This window comes from Osmerus eperlanus, chromosome 10 (assembly GCF_963692335.1).
Source record: "Osmerus eperlanus chromosome 10, fOsmEpe2.1, whole genome shotgun sequence".
In the NCBI taxonomy this organism is placed as follows: Eukaryota; Metazoa; Chordata; class Actinopteri; order Osmeriformes; family Osmeridae; genus Osmerus; species Osmerus eperlanus.
In genome coordinates this window covers 8,993,411-9,014,349 of record NC_085027.1, presented here as the reverse complement: position 1 = coordinate 9,014,349, position 20,939 = coordinate 8,993,411, and the positions used below count along the sequence as shown (strand labels likewise).

General features: G+C 42.9%; 1 protein-coding gene across 1 annotated transcript; it reads right to left on the bottom strand.

The window, feature by feature from the left end:
- Positions 1–122: 122 nt before the first annotated feature.
- Positions 123–20,638, bottom strand: LOC134028020 (E3 SUMO-protein ligase PIAS1-like). Its single transcript, XM_062471323.1, has 15 exons — positions 20,613–20,638; positions 12,093–12,594; positions 8,243–8,327; positions 8,029–8,076; positions 7,830–7,920; positions 7,151–7,285; positions 6,765–6,870; positions 6,321–6,394; positions 5,904–6,064; positions 5,662–5,795; positions 5,299–5,497; positions 4,798–4,934; positions 4,668–4,705; positions 4,305–4,543; positions 123–3,596 (listed from the first exon to the last, which is right to left on the bottom strand). The coding sequence occupies exons 1-15, from the start codon at positions 20,634–20,636 to the stop codon at positions 3,482–3,484; spliced, it is 2,088 nt and encodes a 695-aa protein (XP_062327307.1). The 5' UTR covers positions 20,637–20,638; the 3' UTR covers positions 123–3,481.
- Between the last annotated feature and the right edge of the window lie 301 nt (positions 20,639–20,939).

Sequence of the window (20,939 nt, the reverse complement as noted above, 5' to 3'; positions counted from 1 at the left end):
AAGGTTGCCAGTTCGATTCCCAGACGGGGGGAATGTCCCTGTAATTACTGTAAATCGCTCTGGATAGGAGCGTCTGCTAAATGTAATGTAAATGATTAAAAGCAAAACATAACAAGTTAACTGAATGGTTTTTTTTTAATACATCTAAATTTCCCTACATGAACAGATAACATTCAATAAGTAAACAACGTCTTCCAATGCAAGTAATAAATATTTACTCAGTACTTTATACAAACTGGCATTGGTCCTACTAGTCTTTTCCTTGTCTAGAAAAGCCTTTCCTTTCTCTCACAAGGGAGACATGAAAACTGAATCTGTGAAGTTAAGGCAGTGAGTGAATACTAATCTGAGTTTAGATTCAGTTAGTTCATTTTTAAAGACTTTTAAAGTAGACTCCCTTTAAAGTAGGCCCACACAATTTTCAATCAATTCTCTCATTTTTGGATACAAGACAGTAAAACATTCAAATTCCCACTTTTGCACAATTTTCAGTTTCCAAAATGGTCTAAATGTTTAGAAATTCAAACAAGACATTATAACATTTCCCTTTTTCTAACACAGAACAGTCATACTGTCTTAAATCATGAGCAGCAACATGTTCATTCACTTTTCAGGTGGTGTTCAAATGCATTGTTATGGTTACTCGTGACACCGACAGCTCTCCGCTTAATCCTATTTGGGTTGAAGTGGGTGGGGCTATTCCATGCATACAGTAAACAAAAAGGTTCTAATGGGGATACATTCAGCAAAGTCTTGATCTTTGACAAAGCAAAGGTAAATAGGTATATTGTTGTGCAATTAATGTCGGAAACTTCTGAGACCAGTGAATAAGTTCAAATAAATAAGTTCATTTAAGTGATCCGTTTCTTTCAAATTGTAGGCTCACTGCAAACATTGTGTCCCATCATTGGTTGAGTACCAGAATAGGGACATTATAAAAAAGCCAGATAACTGTTGCAATACACATACATATAAAATTATGTATGTGAATGATAAAAGCTACAATTGACAGTACAGCACTGTCCAAACACAACTAAATAAACTACATAAACCTTTAAAAGTTTTTTCTCTTTTACATATCAATGTGTATCAACAAAGTGTAAAAATATATTATATACATATATAAATTACAAAATAAATAAAATACTGCACAACATGGTAAAATACAGCATATGGTCATGTAGAGAGCCAATCTTCTAGAGCTGAAGTGTCAACTAAGAGTGTGTTTGTGTGTCAGACAGACAGAGACAAAGTTAGATGGAAAATGGCTGTGATCTTTATCTATTATTGGCAGAGGGAGATGGGACTTCAGGGTGTTACTTTTGCATGAACAATGTCAAAGCTATATAGGAATACCTCTGTATTCTGTATTCTCATTGGTTAGTATGTATCATACACCCAATGGGGAAGGAGAAGAAAGCTACATGGATACATCCTGTGCATTGTGCTGGATAAAAAAAAACTGTCTACCTTTAAGGCCTTGGAGCAACTAGAGGGAAAAATACTTTGTAAAGTCTTCAGTCATCCCCACATCTGAAGCAAACCCTGTGCTTTATATTCTCAGTGCTGTACTGATACCTGACTCACAGCAACCACAAGTTACTGAAAAATGCTAAAATTCAAAACAGCTAACACAGCTGTTGTTTAACTTTGGCAAGAATGGTCCATGTTTATATATATATATTATATAAGCAGCTGTCTGACATAAAGCGTTTCGCTTTAGATTCATCAGAGAGACACTGAGAGGGAGAGAGACAGAGAGAGAGAGAGAGAGAGAGAGAGAGAGAGAGAGAGAGAGAGAGGGAGAGGGGGGGAGATCAAACTTCCTGCCCTAGAAGCAACTGTCCTCATGGGATCCCTAACTTTATATTCTTCACCTCATATCACCAATGGTGGCAGTAGGGTAAATCTAGAGACAATCTAAAGACACCTAAACCTAACACGTGGGTAAAGTTGTTGTGTCCTGTTATTAAAAGGAAAGATATGTGAAGGGCTGTAAAACAAATGGGGTGAACAAGTGACTTGGCAACAGTCATTTTGGTTGCTGATGAAAGCGAAGTTAGACTTGGAATGGTAGCATGGTGTCTTAGAAAAGTCTCTATCATATCTTACTGCTACATTCAATATTGAAAATTAAGCCTCTCTTCCAAAGCTTATTATCACCAATGGTAGTTAAAATATATTTGAACAGTCATTTAATTTCTGAAAAACTTGCACTGAAATAATTGGACTAGAGTTAAATTGATGGCAGAGACTTAACAAAGAATTTGAAAATACTTGACTGAAAGCAATGTCACACTGTCCCATACAGATTAACCTGCACTGAGTTTCCATACATAAGTCAGTTTTTTGCATTTTTCTAAAGCAGGGGTTGGCAAAGCTACAAAATAATTAGAGACTGAAAAGGCTCAAAGTAAAAGTAGTAAAATAATAAGTTGTCCTGAAAAACTAAGAGAGACTAAAATCAGAGGACAGATTTTTTCAGTAAAAGGTTTAAGGTCGTTCAAGTTGAAATACTGATAGACTAAGAAAGTCGTGTAGTTCCTATTGAGATGGTTGAGTATTGAAAAGATGTATCTAAATCAATCAATCGCACCCTCACGATCACACCTTAAACTGCCTTTAACTACTCCAGCAAAGAAAATAGGTTTAATCTACACACTTTCCCTGTCACAATAACCTGAAGGCCCCGGGGAATGCATTTAATAGTTTATATATTATGTTAGATAAGTTATATGAATAATAAAAATAATAGGTACAGGAACAGATGTATAGAGATCCACTTTGGAAAGTACATTTGTTCATTGGAACCATCCAAACTATCTTAAGGTCTTTTTGATCTACCTTGCCTTAGATGGAGGACAGTGTCAGGTTTGTGAATCACATTTGACGGTAATAACACAGATGCAGAGAAAAGTAATATAATGGATGTGTGTGACGAGGATTACATTAGAAATGGAATCCGTTGAAAGAAAAATAAACATATAAAAATTGCTGTGATTTGCAAGCGATGAACATTTTATGATGCGGTGTAAACCAAAAAATGCTTTGGCGTCCACTTCAAAATGTCCATTGAAGTAACTCATTTGGAAAGGAGAAAGTAGTTTATGTACAAAAGTAAAAGAGGAAAATAGATTTTGTTCTCTATACACAACGTCAATTTTCATATAAAAATTCCTTCTTTCTGCTCCAGGCAGTTCTTGCCAAAATGGTACCAGTGAAGCACTTCAGTCATACTGAGTGTGACCAAGTCACAGACCTCAGACAATTAATTGATTTGTGGCCAGTCTAGCCACTTGGTGTTGAAACAAACTGCAGAACTGTTTCCATGTCAATCTAGGGTCAGGTGAAGGGTCCTCCACAGACAACAGTTACCCTGACAGCTCTTAAAGCTCTCATATCAGTCCAGCAGCCGAGTCACAAAAATAATCTCATGATCGCTGACCGCTGTTGTAGAACAGGTTGCTTCAGTCTACAGGGGTCAGTCGAGCGATATGACATCGGGCATGACGCCGTAGATGGCGGTGGCCGCCACTTCGGAGCTGGTCCTGCCCATTACGCCAGAGTGTGTGTGCAAGTGTGTGCTGCTGTGGGAGAGTGTGCTGTCTCTGAGGCTGCTGTGGGGGAGTGTGCTGTCTCTGAGGCTGCTGTGGGGGAGCGTGCTGTCTCTGAGGCTGCTGTGGGGGAGTGTGCTGTCTCTGAGGCTGCTGAGGGAGAGCGTGCTGTCTCTGAGGCTGCTGTGGGAGAGCGTGCTGTCACTGAAGTTGCTGTGGCAGAGCGTGCTGTCTCTGAGGTTGCTGTGGGGGAGCGTGCTGTCTCTGAGGCTGCTGTGGGAGAGTGTGCTGTCTCTGAGGCTGCTGTGGGAGAGCGTGCTGTCTCTGAGGCTGCTGTGGGGGAGCGTGCTGTCTCTGAGGTTGCTGTGGGGGAGCGTGCTGTCTCTGAGGCTGCTGTGGGGGAGTGTGCTGTCTCTGAGGCTGCTGTGGGGGAGCGTGCTGTCTCTGAGGCTGCTGTGGGAGAGCGTGCTGTCTCTGAGGCTGCTGTGGGAGAGCGTGCTGTCACTGAAGTTGCTGTGGGGGAGCGTGCTGTCTCTGAGGCTGCTGTGGGAGAGCGTGCTGTCTCTGAGGCTGCTGTGGGAGAGCGTGCTGTCTCTGAGGCTGCTGTGGGGGAGCGTGCTGTCTCTGAGGCTGCTGTGGGAGAGCGTGCTGTCTCTGAGGCTGCTGTGGGAGAGCGTGCTGTCTCTGAGGCTGCTGTGGGAGAGCGTGCTGTCTCTGAGGCTGCTGTGGGAGAGCGTGCTGTCTCTGAGGCTGCTGTGGGAGAGCGTGCTGTCTCTGAGGCTGCTGGAGGACACCAGGCTGCTGCTACTGCTGCTTGAGCTGCTGCTGCCATGAGTGGCCAGGGGCACCGAGCCGGCGGAAGCAACGCTCGATTGGTCCAGGAACAGCTGTGAGGAGGAGGAGCCGAATGGCAGGAAGCGGTTGAGGAGCAGCTCATGGTCATCTGATGCTGAGGCGGCCGCCGCTGCCGCCATCACCATGTTGTAATGCTACACATGCACACACACAAGGGAGAATAAATACAGTTGACAAGCCATTGCCTGTTGTCAGTAAGGGCGGTGGTTATACTGTACAGTTTGATACTAGATTTTGAATGGATGAAACATACTGTACCTGATTGTCACCTTGCAGGAAGGAGAAAAAATTCAGATCTGCTAAATCAAACACAAGATTAACTTGGTTTATTAGTTCTATATGATGATTTCTTTTAAACAAGATTGGAATGAGAGATATGGTGTGTTACCCGACAGGTCGTTGGGTGTGTAGTACTGCCGGTAGTCCTGGATGAGGGGTGGTACTGGAGGGATGTAGCTGCTGTCTACCGCCTGCATGCTGGGGGTACGGCTCACCGGGGATGCTTGGTGGTGCAGGTTCAACACTCTACACACGGACACAAGAAAAGAGAGGGGGGGTTCAACATAGAGAGTGAGAAGATATATGTGCAGAAGTGGTGACATGCTAGTTTTAGGAGTTCAACATTTATTTTGTTATTTTCTTTGGTCCCGTGGAGCGTTATGATCTGACAAAGAAACATACACTGTGTGTGCAATATACAGTGCAATCAGAAAGTACACCCTTTGCCATGACAGTTGACATAGAGCTCTGTCGTAGCTTGTTTCCATTGATAATCCTTAAGATTTTTCTACAACTGATTGGAGTCCATCTGTGGTAAATGGATGTGATTGGTGCTTGTGTGCTCAGCTGCAAACAGGGAATTATTTCACAAAACCCTCTCGGGCCTCACCCATTGCTGATGGGGGGTGGTGAGGTGGGCGACAGGGATGGGCAGACCCTCTTGGGTGGGGGAGGCGGGTCATCACTCTCCTCAGAGGAGGAGCTGTCCAGGGTCAGGTCAATCACCTCCACCTGCCTGCTGTGAGCACCGTCACTGGTGCTGTGGGACACCACACTATGTTCTCCCGCGGCTGGAGTCCGACGAGAGCCTGAAGGGGGGGGGGGGGGGTGTTAGAGAGATCGTGTTTGTGTGTGTGAGAGAGAGAGACTTGTGTCCTCGCGAAAGCATGAAAAAGGTGTGTTGGAGACCGCATGAGCGATTTACGCACTCGCACGGCCACTTGTGGTGTTGAACTGCCCGGCTGTTTCTCACCTTCCACACCGTTACATGGAGTTGAGGACAATTCTTGCACTTCCCTCTTTGACCTCATGGGGGCCCAGTTGCCATCCTCCTTAAACTGGATATCGTCACAGTCTACACAGGTGTTGAGAATTTCCATGAATAGCCTGAGAGAAACAGACATATGAGCCCTTGTTGTTTGTTGTTGTTTTTAAAAGCTGAACAACAGGGTTGGAGTATTGTTCTCATGTTCAGAGTAACACTGCTGCCCTCACCCGTCGATGATGAGGTGCTCGAATGGGGCCTTCTTGTCACACACGGGACACACCCAGGTGGGCTTCTTCTCATTCATCTGGATGTAGAGAGTGGCGTCGAAGCACTGCAGGTGGGAGCACGTCAGCGCCCTGCATGGGATCATCAGGCGCATCTTTCCAAGCTGCACACAAACACACACACAAAAACACACACACACACACAAACACACACAAACACACACACAAACACACACAGCACAGGTAAATTGATGGGATTAAAGGAAACAAATGGCCAGGTGCATCAAGCACAGTGAGGCGTGGCAGAGGTTTGGGGATGGGTGGCATTATACACTCTCTGAAACAAGATACACATGATAGGGGGTTCGAGGATGAACAAACACGTGGAACGAGTGGAACCATGTGTGTGTTTTGTTTTACCGGGCAAAGCAACGACACCCGTAGACTGGTGGTAGCGATCTCACTGTCTGGGTCTGCTGTCAACTTCTCTTTGACTTAAGGGGAGGAGAGTACACAAAAACACACAGCACATTACAAATCTACCTAACGCAACCACAACCCTCCCAATGGCGCATTTCTCCTCTTATTTCTATTCACTTTTCATCTTCACCCTATAAACAACTCCCAGAGAAATTTAAGCATATCATGGAATCATACACCTGCTCAAGAGTTACTGAACCCGTAAACCAGACTGCAATCCTGCTACATGTGAGTATCATAGAAGCACAGCGCGCAGACAAACGAGGTGGCTGCTGTATTAGGTAACCAACTGTACCTTGGCTAAATCCCTAGAAATACACTGAGCATGTAGCTTATCATACTCCTTAGCATGCTCGGGTAGCACATCATGCTAGATGTTCTTACTGAGGGCTCTGGAGTGGTCTGGGTTTCTGATTCCTTTGGAGCGTAGTCTCTGTAGCAGCACTGTGGATGTCTGCTGCTTGACCAGGTAGACCGCCATGGAGTAGCTCTGTGAACACCCCCAGCACATGAAACGTACACATGAAACATGACAAATATTTGCAGACACGCATTTGTGCACATTTGAACATTACATTCTCAAATACATTGCACACGTACACACACGAGCCTATGCATCCAATCAAGATGAGACCTGTTGGAGCGACTCCGCTGTGCACATATTGCGTAGCTGACATTTGTCCTCGGCAGGAAGTGTTTCGAGTCCAGCTTGAGCACAGAATGCCAGTGAGGATTGAAGTGTCTCTTATTAGACCTCAGCCTGTTCTTACCCGGCCGATCTCAGCCGTCCATGATACCAGAATGGTGTTAGGGACCGTGGTGGACAATCGGACCAGTGAGGTGATGTTGATGGGCCGGCTGGGCCTTTTGGGCTCCACACCGTTTTTGGTAGGAGGAAGATAGCCCTGGGAAGGGACATGGGGTGAGACAGAATGACAGAGACGTCAACATCTTTGAATGAAAGGGTGATGGAGGTTAAGGAAACACATGAGGGTTTAGGTTGGTTGAGGGGCAGTTCTATAGGCGTATGTGAAGCCTTCTGTGACATGCTTGGGTGTAAAAAGGGCTATACAAATACATTTTGATTTGATGGTAGACGTCAAGCGTTAGACATACAGAAGGACATGGGGACAGAGAGATCCAGAGGAAGAGCAGTGGGATGTCTTATCATCGTTGTATGAAAGGGTGAGAGAAGATTTTCTTTTTCCAGATAGTCAGGAATCATCTCAGTAACGATGAAAGCAGAGACAGCCAGCACACTGTCAAAGATGACAGGCTCTACAAGCCTAGCGGAAAGGTGCCATGCGTGTGTGCTGTGTTCAGTAACAATGCTCATTTTGAGACTCAATTTAATATGTAGTCTTTAGTCCCAATAGCAACACTTAAGGAACACTTTTGTGATATAGTTGGTGTCTTGTAGGTTGTAGACAGAGCTGGAGCACTTCCTACCGGGAGGTTACACGGCTTCCCGTTCACTTTCACACACAGGCTGGGTGGAAAGTGATCTTCCTGAGGACAACTAGTCTCTGACAGACAAAACCTGCATAAGATAGATAATTGATCAATATTATTATTCCACACGAATGTTAGGCTACAGTAATGCCAACATGTCACATATTTGCCTGTATTCAGTGCGGAAGGCTTTTACCGTAACTGTACTTGAACTGAGAAGTCACATTTGGTCCCCGAGTTGTCCCTAGAAAAATATAACATTTATTAGTAAATAAATTATTAATGATTTCAATCATAAACACTATTTATTGCTGTTTTTATGTTGTGAGCTTGTCATGCTTGGTTGTACTGTATGCTATGACCCTGAACCTGCAAGTGGTTTTATATTTTGGAAGCCTGGACTCACTCACATTGAGCTGCTGATCTGCTGGACTTGCTGTGGTGTTAGTGCAAAAGCAAAACACGTTTCCTGAAAACGCTGGCTGTTGTCCGATGCTGCAGAGAGGAAAGGAGGGAGAAAAAAAGCAAGAGATGAGAATGAGAAAAAGTAATGGCTAAGGATAATACAGGGAAGAACATTATGTGAGAGAGTCCTCAACCAAAAAAGACTTTAGTGTGTCTGTCTCTACAGTCTCTTCTCTAAATAACAGGTGCACTATCCTAGGTTTAGTGCTACATGAGTCTTTTAAGCTGCAAACAACATTTTTGTAGCTGCCTGCTGGCCCTTAAAATATCCCAGAGCAGCACAATCCAAAATTTTCCAAGCATCCGAAAGATCTGGCTTAACACACAGAGCGTGTGTAACTGCTAGGCATGATTAAAACCAAAGAGAGAAACTGCATTAACATGCCGGACATGCATTTGGATATCATTAGCTTCTGTGTAAGTTGTCAACTGAAACCAGCTTGATTGCCTTCCTTTTGATACAAGTTGATATTAAGGCTGGGGTTGTCTTCAAGTTTCTCCCCCTCTCTACTGACTGCTTGGTTTAAAGATGTTATTACTTCCTGTTTAGGTGGAGATGTGCATGTGGAAGTGTGTCTGTTTGTGTGGAAGAGTACACCCCCATGTAACTTGCGTCATCACACACACAAATATTCACTGATAGCCAAGATAACAAGCGGGGGCGGGGTTGCATTACTGATTAGGGGGCGTGATATTATAGCGTACTACACCTAATAAGCTCTGCAATAGCATAAGAGAAAAGGAAAATAACAAAAATCCTTAAGAGACGTTAGTACAGTTCCTAACAACCATAGATGTCCTCCTACCAGTCTCCTGAGTGCACGTTCTATAAATAGACAATTTCTCCCTCCCTCCCTCCCTCCCTCCCTCCCTCATGCTGTCTCTTTCTTGTTCTTGTACTCTCCCCCCCATCTCTCGCTCTCCACCCATTCTCTCCCTTTCATGTTCTCTCTCCAGTTACGTACCCGCTCCCCCCCTCCTGTGATTGCGCTCTCTTTCTCCACCATCCCCCCTTCTGTTGCTCTACCACTCATCTCTCCTCTTGTACTCTCTCTCCCATTCCTGCTGCTTCTCACTACAGCTCTGTCTGTCTCCCTCCTTTCTTTTGTTCTTGCTCTCTCTTTTCCCCCTCACCCCTTCTAGTCTCCCTCTCTCTTCTCCCCCTTTCAATTTGTGATCTCTCCTCTTCCAACCTCCCGATTACACCCCCCCCCCCCTTTTCTCTTCAGCATTAGATTAGTCCTTAGTACAGCCAATGGATGCAATGTGGACAGATACAATATGAGAAGGACCAGTACAGATCCCTGAGGGTTCATGTTTCAAATACAATAAAACTGAGTCTGCTTTAGCCATCTCAGTGACCTGTGAGTGTGTGTGTTTTGAGCAGTGTATTCGGTGCTGCTTGTGGGTTTTGTAGTTTGTAGTTGTGAGGAGTAGGAGTTGTGAGGTTTGTTTTCAGAGGTCATGACATGTTTCTGTGTGAAGTGGTGGGTGTATTGAGCTCCCTGCATTACTCAAATCCAGACAGGAGTTGAGTTATGCAGGGATAGGTTGGTTGTGTGTTCATTAGAAAAGCAATAGTTGTGATATCAAGGATGGTAGTGAGCGTGCATGCAAGTTTATACTTTTGTAGGAGCTTGCATGTGCATTAGTTGCAAAGTGTGTGTGTGTATTTGCTAGTGATTTTGTTCTGACTGGGCATCATCTCTGCTATCATGGAGCAGTACAAAAATTTAAACAACTGAAAGTTGTGTAACACTGGCATACGCAATACTATAAAGTTTTATTGTAGCACTTGTAACGAGAGGTACTACTGAAAAGCCTGTTCATGTCCAAATATTTGCCACATTCTCTGGGCCTGGCTGAACATGATGTTGCCCATCTTGTTTGGAGAGGAAGAGCTCCATCAGCAGCCATTTAATGTACCATTCTAAACCTTGAAAGGTTAGCCTAAACCTAGCTGACATTTTGGGTAGAGTATGTTAACATTCATTACGAAATGGGAACATTTCAAACAGTGGAGCCCTGTGAATGCAGGGACCACCTGAGGAGACCTGTGGAGATGAAATAGGCCTTAGTTGCATTCATCCACTTCCTAAATGTGAAGATTTCTCCCATCCTCAGTTAGACATTACAAAAGGAGAAATGACATCAAAACTTTTTCTCCTTTGATAACATCACACACAAGATACCACAGACGCCCCTCTCCCCCACACATGTTGCATGTATAATTCCTCTGCTCTGAGCCCATAATCTGCCGTGATTAAATCTGCTTTATAATGTATGCACACCACATTGATTTGCATAATGAATACAGAAGCTCACGTCTGCGTCTGATGATGAAGCCAATGATAATGGCGAGATCTGTGTTCAAGGAGAAGGAGTTACCCCACGCCAGTGAAACTTTCTCTCTCAGACTAATTACAATCAATCAGTGTCTTTCCAAGGAGCAGGGGATAGGCAACTGTCTCTACTCTGAAGATGAGAGCAGAGGAGGGATGGGGAGAGAGCGAGAACCAGAGCTGAGAGCCAAACAATGTTCAAGTACAGCTTGAAAGAGAGAAGACAGAGTAAGGAGCCAAAATGGTGGAAAAAGAGAGCAGGGGGGTGGCAAGTAAGAGAGCTAATGATACACGAAGAGACAATGAGGGGAGGAGAGGGGAGGGGAGGCCATAGATAAAATAACAGAGATAATAAAGAGTAAGATGCATGAGGCAGGGGAATCTTGCCAGCGGAAAATAGAAAATGAGTGCGATGGAGGGGTGGGGATATAGAGAGAGACTAATCAGGTGGCGCAAGCACACATTTACTCACATTGGCCTACACAACTGTGTGAGTGAAAAGGTTGGACACAAAAAGAGAGGTTGAGATCGGACTGACCCCGACGACTCTTTCTCTCAGAGAGAAAAAGAGGAGAGAGATAAAGAGAGAGCAAACTAGCATTGATCACCCTCCTTCATCGAAAGTGTGGCTGTCCTATGGGGAGGAAGAGGGTCAGCTCTTCATAGTTACTAATAGTCTTTATCCTGCAGATAGGATGGAAGACATCACATCCTCACATTCCATTCTCTAACTCTCTCTCACTTTCCTCTCACCTCTCACCCTTTCCCTCGTCTTCTCTCATATATGTCCCTGTTCCATTTTGTGTAGAAAAATGTATGTAGATGCATAATTTACGTGAAAGTATGTAAGAATGTGTGGCTCAGTAATTCTTTGTGGTATGTTTCTGTGTGTGTGTGTGGCCAAGACATTTAACTGATAAGCGCTTGCAGGCACAGGTGTATGCTTGCATGAATGTATCACTCTCCATGCAAATTGTTTGTGAGCAAGAACGATGGGAGAGAAATAGAGTGAGAGATGTTTGTGTGTGTGTGCATGTGCACATTTGTGGTGAAGGTGATGTGTTTTACATGCAACACATTAATCCCAATCCCTTTGTACTCAATTAAAATGCTAATGTAGGAACATGGATACATTTCCATAGATTTGCACTTGAATTCCGTCAGTTTAAGGATTTTTATCAGACAAGGCCCAGTTGGATTTGTAATGCATATCTAAACAAACTATAATTGAGTGAAAACCCCATTGCATAGATCTCAGGCCTTAAATTTGGAATTCAGCATAAGGCAAATTAATTGGATAATCAATAGATAGGAATGAAGTTTGCTGCTTTGAGCCTTTGAACAAAAATAAAATGTAAAATATATGCTTCAAATGCGAGTCAAGTTAAGTGCTAAATGCAGTCTTGAGGTATCCCAGATCCCCACCTCCCTCCACACATTTGACCCCTCTCACCTATACTGGTGGGCTTAATCAGCTCGTCCAGCATGTCGTAGAAGGGCAGCTTTTGCAGCTTGACGTCAGGGTGCACAGGGTGCAGCGTGGCTGCTGCTGCTGACCCCAGGTGGTGTCCTGACGCTGTGAGGGAGCTCAGCTCGTGCTTCCCAGGCCCCAGCAGAGACAGAGGTAGCAGCGCTGCCGGTGAGGGCGCCCCCGCGTGGCCCTCATATGCCAGCTGGGTGAGTCCAGCAGGCAGCACGGCGCCCCCTCCACTGACCAGCCCCCCAGAGGCCGGGTGGTGTGGTCCAGGCAGGGTCATCTCCGTAGGGGGGACCATTTTGGTGGGGAAGCGTCGGCGGTACAGCTCCTTGACCTTCATGCAGATGGCGGGGCTGCAGCCAGCCTTGAGCAGCTGAAGGGCCTTGGTGAGAAGTTCGTGTTTGCGCCCGTGCTTGTTTCGCCCGGCATATCCCAGCAGAACCTGCAGCTCTGAGACACGGAGACTCATCACCATTTGCTGTGGCCGAGGAGAAGAGAGGGAGAGAGGGACAAAAAATTAGACAAGGGAAAGAGCTGGTCAACAAGAGTGAATACCGTCTGGTCTAAATCATTCTTACCGCATTCTGAAATATGCCCCCAATCAACCACACATCAATACACACAACTAGTTAGGCTACTAGACAGACCGATATATGTTATTGGCACTAAACATATATCAGCATCTGCATTAATCCTCTGAATCAATTAAAAACAAAAAACTGTTTCATGTGGTAAATTATGGTTTGTGAAAAGCCTCAATTGAAAGGAAATTCAAATGACCACCACCAGCCTATATATCGATGCACAAACAAGTCCTTCTGTGATGTATGCTGTTTGAAGTACAGTAGACCAACATATCTACAGTGCTTTAACAGGTGTAACAGCTGTGTACTGGAATAAACCTTGATTGTGCATTGGATTAGGGTTGTGGTGGTCATTAGAATATTCTTTCTTTCAAGGCTTTTCATCAAGCATAATTCAAAGATTTTTTCACAGTAGGTTTGTTCTATAATATCTTGCTAGAAACATATTACCAAAAACAACAGGACTATTGTCCAGAATCAAGGTTCTCCCTCCGGGTGAAGAAATGATGTTTCACCCTCGGATTTCATTATACTTCTGTTCTGAACTATGAGATTTACACTCGCCTAACCCTGGAGACTGGAACCAATCAGAAAGGAGCTCCTATTCATTCCCGTGCTAATTGGATGCAAATGACACATTTTACCTTCAACAGCATCTCAAGCCTATTAAGTGGCCAATAATATTTTTTGCCATGCAGTTGTCACATTAATGGAGTATCATTCCAGAAGAAAAAAAGTGAAAGAAATATTACAGATATATACATATGAATACACTGGTTGTCCTACACATCTTTGTGTAGTGCAAACTGAAGAGTGTTGGCAGTTTCCGTTGACGTTCCAATGACGTTGAAACTGTCTGTTGTAAACGTAAATCAAGTGATGTGTTCTTTGGCTTTAAAGCAGGCTATCTTCACATTTCAGATTATGCTATAAAATGAAAGATTATAAGAGGCTATAAGAGAGAGAAAGTGAGACAGACATACAGTGCGAGAGACAGAGAGCGGTAAAATTCCCCTAGAGAGAGAAAGAGGAAGAAAGACAAGAGCACCCTGTCCAGAGAGAGAAAAGAGGTTTACGTGTGCAGTGAAGTATGTAGTTAAGTGTGCTTTGGTGTGGTGTGTGTGTGTGGTGTGTGCTTTTGTGTGTGTGTTGGATAAGAAGTGACAGTACAGGAAGAAGCTGTGTGCTCTGTTATGGAACATATTCAAGGCCTCCCCTCAGTAAAAGAAAGATTACGCATTTAAAGCACACACACAAATACCAAGAACATCAACCATGTATGCATACACACTCACACGTTATGTAGCCTCGTTAATGCAATCAAATAGCAGAGGCACATGCTGGGAGATGTGCGCACATACACACACATCCATACATGCACACCTTTAATAGGAAGCCCATGTGAGGGGTGGTTTGACTTCATATAAGTTATCCCCTGACAGATCCCGGATAAACGACAGCTTAGCACATCTACTTGAACACTCCACACACAATCATAAACACAAAGAGAAACACACACATAGTACACAGATATAGGCCAACAAAACAAATGAGAGAGAAAAACAGCACAAAAACTTGGGTAAGAGAAAAACTCAATGAATATCCCAACATGGGTCTCATCTTCATTGAATCTGTATGCTTCTACATATGCTTGTTAGTGTAACTGTATGCATTCATGTGTGTCTAGTCTGCAGTGACAGCTTGGCACAAGCCGTGCCTAGTAGTGTTAGCTCCACCCAACAATCACAGTTTACAGTACAAACACAAAGCTCTGTGCTTGCCTTGGCGAATCAGAAATCTATTCAAGTTACACATTTGGGATAAAACAGGGTTCTGATTTGGAGAAGATTGATCCAGGCTCCAGCTTACATCAAAACAGAGCTAAAGTTTGAAGCAGACATGTGGAATCAGACATTTTTTCACTGCTTTTTATCTCGAGAGACTTAACTTTCCGAGAGATTGTTCCCTTCTTCTTTCAGTCATACTACCGTGGGAGTGAGAGAGAAAGATACATTTGTAGGATGGAGAGGTAAAGAAGAACTTGTTCTACTTTTACTTACAAGAATGTACTAGAATGTTTCGACAATTCCAGTTCTTCGAATGCTTATAAGTTAATATTGCCAAGAGTCTTTTCATATAGGCATTTTCTTTAGTGTGAGAGATAAGGGGGAAGAGAAGAGAGAAAAAAAGGATTTGACAGAGAGAAAGAGAGGGAGAGAGATCAAAAAAAGGGGATGACGGGGGGCTCAATCATGATACTAAATCACTAAACAGAGGCTTAGATGTTATTAACACCCTCACACACACACATATAGGATACTACATGCACTGATAGACAAGCACAACCAACTCTCACTAATCCGCATTAAGAGTACATACAATCACGTATACACACACACACACCTGTTCATAATCCACTGCTCTGCAGCTACGGTAACCATGCAGAACAACAGCATAGTCATATTAAAAAGAGACCAGGAACAAAATGGAGCTTAAAGGTGTGAATCTGGGCTGTGGCTGCTGGGTTTGGCTGGACAGTCCACTGTCTTTGAATGTGCCATTTCATCTGTCAGGAGAAGCACTGAGCTACATGACTGCAGTGTAGCAATAAACTCACATTTCATTTTTCAGGGGGAATAAGGACTTAGCAGCAAACAGGCCAGCAAACACACGTACGATAGGACAAATGCACAATCCTCAAACACACACTCAAACACACACACACAAATGCATTAGCTCCCACCTAGCGCATACAAAGCACACACACATACAATTACGACCCACTGGGGGCACACAGTCACACCCCATGCAAACGTTCAATGATTTTCTTTTTTAGTGCTCTGTCCTAAAAGGCTCACACTCTGGCACTCACACAGCAGGTGTGTACACACAAAAACAAAAGCCAGTCAAAAAATGTGCACCCGTTTACACACAAACCATGTCATTAGACTTGTATACACACATGTAAATGCAATCACATGCACAAGGCGCATTTTAGAGCAACACCTCACTGATATTCCGACCAAAGGAATGCAAAACTATCAGACTTATAAAGGCCGGGAGCTGACAGTGAGTGATGCAATCACATGCACAAGGCGCATTTTAGAGCAACACCTCACTGATATTCCGACCAAAGGAATGCAAAACTATCAGACTTATAAAGGCCGGGAGCTGACAGTGAGTGATATTTCAGAAGTGATATTTCACTGATGTCATCTGACGGCTAAAAGGCTGATCGAAAAAAAGAAGCAGAAGTATTTACAATGAACGGCGACACATCCAAGAACATGGCCTATCATGGACAAGTACATCAGCGACTGGAACAGGTTCCATTACCATTGCTTCTAGTGAGACGCTGTACCATGATTTTATAATGTGGCCAATGTATTTATGCTTGCCCAATTCTTATGAGTGTTTTCATACTACAACAGGCCTGTTGGATTTCTCCATCCAGTCTGTACTTTGAATGCTGATATGTGAAACCAGACTATGGTTCTGTGGGAGCGACTTCACAGATAGAATTGTGATACTATCTAACAATAATCATGCAGATGTCATGTCCTTCTCACAGAGGTTTTTCTGCACTTTTTGTTCCCAAAAGTGAGGGCTTTTGACTCTTATCTAGGTAATCTAGAGCTTTGCTGTATTCGGCTGTCTAAATCCTGGATCACCTTTGCCCAAACTTTTTATCCGGCTGGCTACCCCAAGGCTTGGAGGAGATTATCAAATCCACGCAAATACCAAACTCAGTAGGGCATCTGGTTTTTGTTTTCTGTTTGTCATAACTGACTGACTTTGATGCAGGTCATCATGACTGAGAAAGAGATGAGGAAATGAGAGGGAACATTCCTGCTCCCAGTGTTAAAGACAATTTAGACATGGATGTAGGGCACCCGAAGGAGTCTGGCAGAAAATCAGATATGCCACCTTGCCATAGGCAAATACTGCTTTCTAAATCCTGGAGCTATCTTGGTTTCTAATAACTGGATGCTGGTAGTGAAGCCCTATTACATTTTGCCTCCACCCTTTCCTCATGCATCTACAAGGAGGGAAGAGAAGAATATCTAAAAAAGTTGGCCAAAAAAGAGTTGAGGGAAAGGCAAAGACATTGAGCTGATGTAAAAATGTCTTATAATGATTATCAAAGACAAACATAGTTTTTAATCTCTCCAAAGTCTTGTTAGGCAACTACAAGAGAAAGGCTTTAAATAAAAGAGAACAGAAGGTGCTTTCCAGAATTCTGTTTCTAACAATGTTTGCTGCAGAATTCAGTTTCTAACAATGTTTGCTGCAGACTGGGATAAACAATAACCTAATAAATCAACATGCCTGGTACCAGTGAAAGGGTATTCTACAGCTAGTATATTTCTTTTCCAGGAAACAGAATATCAGGCTGACCGGTTTAAATTAATTCACAATGGCTAGGGCAATTGTAAATATCAGAAAATATTATTTAAGTAGTTCTTGGAGACTGGATGGAGTGATATCCCTCAGGTTAGAGGTCACAGCAAGAGGTGATTTGTGCAAATGTTTCTCAGTTCTACTATTAGTAAGCAACCTTCTTATGATCTACATAGTTAGTGAAAGAATGAGAGCCACAACCTGAGCCTTGTTATTTAAATCTCACAGTAACACAATTCTTAAACACAACTTCATAGAAGAGAAACAGGCAGTGTATATAGAACTTTAACAGCAACAACACAGCTTACTAAACTAGTCTGAGATACAAGCCTAATACAAGCCTTTAAGTGAAACCTCCTTCCAAAAGATGATGTCATCTTAAACCTATGCTCAAACCACCAGATTTACTTAAAGAAACCCAATTTGGCAATAGCCTTGACACTGTCTATAACTAGGTCTGATGTGCGTGGTTGTGTAATAGCTTAAGCTTAGGTGTAGAGAGGGTTAACTGAGAAAAGAAACTGTGAGACCTGCAAATAGGTACTGGAGCAGCTGCCAGTTAGGAGAAAGTCTTCTTCTGAGAGCTGATACAGTCCTGGCCCTTCATCTTTAGCTGCCTGTCAGAAGACTCAAAACAGCAAACTCAAAATGTTCCTCTACCGCTCCTAGAATAACGGATAGCAAGGTTCATGACATAAAGACTTTGCTTTGCGCGAACACCGAAGGGTACAGTGGATTATTTATTGATGGTCCAGGGAACAGCGTTAATTTAATAATGGCTTGTGTGGTACGAACTAACTTTTTGGTCAGGCAAGTGGAATGCCTGACCAAATGGAAAGTTGACAAATTAGAAAAGTTCAGATTTTGTGATAAAAATGCTTTGCATAATAGATTTCACAATCAAATTTAATGTTCCTAGCTTTGAGGCATATTTCTTGTTACCACCTAGCAATTTTTTAATTGGCACAAACAAAATAAAACACAAAATACCTAGCGAAGGCACTGTTATCATAATCACCAAGCCTGTCAGGTGGGCTGCCCTGAACATTTCTTTCTACTGTCCTACACTTAGTTTATGTTCTAATTTGACCTTTAGGTCCAGAAATGTGACATGTTTTTATAACCAATAAATATGAAAAATAGGCAGGCTCATTTATCCTCATTACCTAATTTGGTGATCAGGGCTCGTATTCACAAAACTATTTATCTTATCTTGAACCTATTCATAAAGCTGCAGAGACCAACTTTTACTAAGGAATTGGGAGAAATCTTAAGCTAAGGGAAAGTATTTAGGGATGAAATGTTGGTTTCATAGAAGTCCCAACAGGATTCAAAACTAGGCTACTCCATCTGTACAATCTGTTAGCTCAACTTGCCCACTTTGCCGTCTTAGGAGTCTGTCTACACTGCTGTTCAAGAGATGAAAATAGTCATCATCCATGATGTCTCATACTCTCATAAAGTATAGACAGCTGCAGTGAAAATAACTAGCTAACTAGTCAAATAGCTAGGTGTTGAACAGATGGATAACAGAAGTAGGGACCTGTCATTTATGGATTAACCTAGCCACCAGCGCTATTAAGCCTCCACCTGTATGACTAAGTCTCCAGTGCAGGGATTTTTTCCATAGACAGGATGCTGCATCTGCAGACTCAGTGCAATTAAGATTTAAAAGACTCTTGACAGTGGATGAAGATCGTTGGTAAACCCCAAATAATATTGACACTTACTGTAGCTAAATGAAACTGGTAGCCTTAGTGGATCATATAAAGGGGTATTTTTGGATCGATACACCACTAAGTAACTGAGCAGGCTTCAGCAGGCTGACTAGCCTGCTGAAGTTGAAGGCAATGAAAAAGAAAAATGTGTTGCATAACTAGGATGACCTACTGTATATAGGGAGTCAGGTGCCTGAGCGGTAAGGGAATCGGGCTAGTAATCTGAAGGTTGCCAGTTCGATTCCCAGCCGTGCCAAATGACGTTGTGTCCTTGGGCAAGGCACTTCACCCTACTTGCCTCGGGGGGAATGTCCCTGTACTTACTGTAAGTCGCTCTGGATAAGAGCGTCTGCTAAATTACTGAATGTATATAGCTCTTTTGAATCCTCTGATAATAGTCAACAACACAGCAGTTGGTGAACTTTTGGCCACTATACACCACACTTAGATAAGAAGGAAACCGACTCTGTAAATCTGACTGGCCTACGTATACATCACACATATGTAATTAATCTGCATCTGGGAGTCACTGCCAGTAGCCTTAGACACTGACTGTCTGTGTGAACTCACTTCTCCAAAACCCTTAATCTCCGAGAGGAGGACAGCAGGTTAGTGGGCAATCTCAGCACTAGGCCTAGCTGGCGAGCTGTTAGTGTGCATGTGTGTTGTGTGTGTGTGTGTGAGAGAGAGAGAGAGAGAGAGAGAGAGAGAGAGAGAGAGAGAGAGAGAGAGAGAGAGAGAGAGAGAGAGAGAGAGAGAGAGAGAGAGAGAGAGAGAGAGAGAGAGAGAGAGAGAGAGAGAAAGAGAGAAAGATATGCAGACAGAAATATGCAGACAGAAAAGTAGGCTTGTCTGCATCATAAAAAATTTGCATCAACATTTTGTTGAATTTACTAAAAGAGAGAGGAAGTATGGCATGCAATCACTTTGTGACTTAACACAGACATGTGACTGAGAAAGTCTATCTCACTCCAGTGGGCAGGCAAACAGAAATTGTGTACTAAAGTACACAAGTATTAAAGTTACATGACAATAAATAAATGCATCACATGAAAAAACAAGGCATGCAAAAAAACTTTGCGTTAACATGGAAAAAGTCTTTGTCACCAATAATAAAATCCATGCGTTTGAAATATGTTTAATTGGTATTAAACTATACGATTTCTGCCATGACTAATGCCATTTGGACAGTCATTACAACAGAATTACACCCATGACTCCATCTGACAGAAAACTGGACCTGTTCGATAATTAATATGAAACGACAATATTAATATAGTTTGAATACAGTTAATATGAATGACAATTTTGGCATTTCTGGTTTCTGCCATAACTTTGGGAACAAACGAACTTAAGATACTTCAATAACAGTGCATCTCTCTGTCTCTCAACACTGTCCAATCCGCGTCCGACAGAACGGGCGCTAACTAATTAACCCATTTTTGCAACACTGTCAACAAAGTTTTTGTGCACAGATCCGTACAAATTACAGAGGGTTTGGAATAAATGATTGTTAGCATTATAAATCTTGTTTGAAATAAATGTTATTTTGCTGCTGAGTATCAGGCAAATAGGCAGGTAGGCTACAGTAGGCTACAGTAGGAAAACGGTCTCAACAATAACATTGTCAGGCTTTCGCACTCAAGGGTCATTAAAGTTCTACTTTTGTGTTCACAGAATTTATAATTCTGACAAATTCCAAGTTGCGTTTCAATAGAAGCGTTGAAGACTTGTCATTGCATACAAATGCGTAATACCTTTACAATTCATAATGATTTTAAACTGCGCTTTACCTTCAGTTCCGCACTCTCCGCCATCTTGCAATTCCTAGCGCAAGCGCGATGAGGAGCTGTCAGATGACTTACTTGCGCATACGCTGCGTGAGAGCGCGCGGCAGAATGGTTAACAGTTTAGTTTTTTTGCGCTAATCTGTTTCATTTCAAGATCAGTACCACGATCAAGTTCTACACGGTAACAACCAACAAACTACAAACGACACATAACAACATGACACAATCCAATCCAAGACTATCATTGCAATACAATACAATACAATACAATACAGCACAATAGTTTAAAGTGAGCCAAGAAGGTTGTAAAAACCTTTACCAATAAGTACC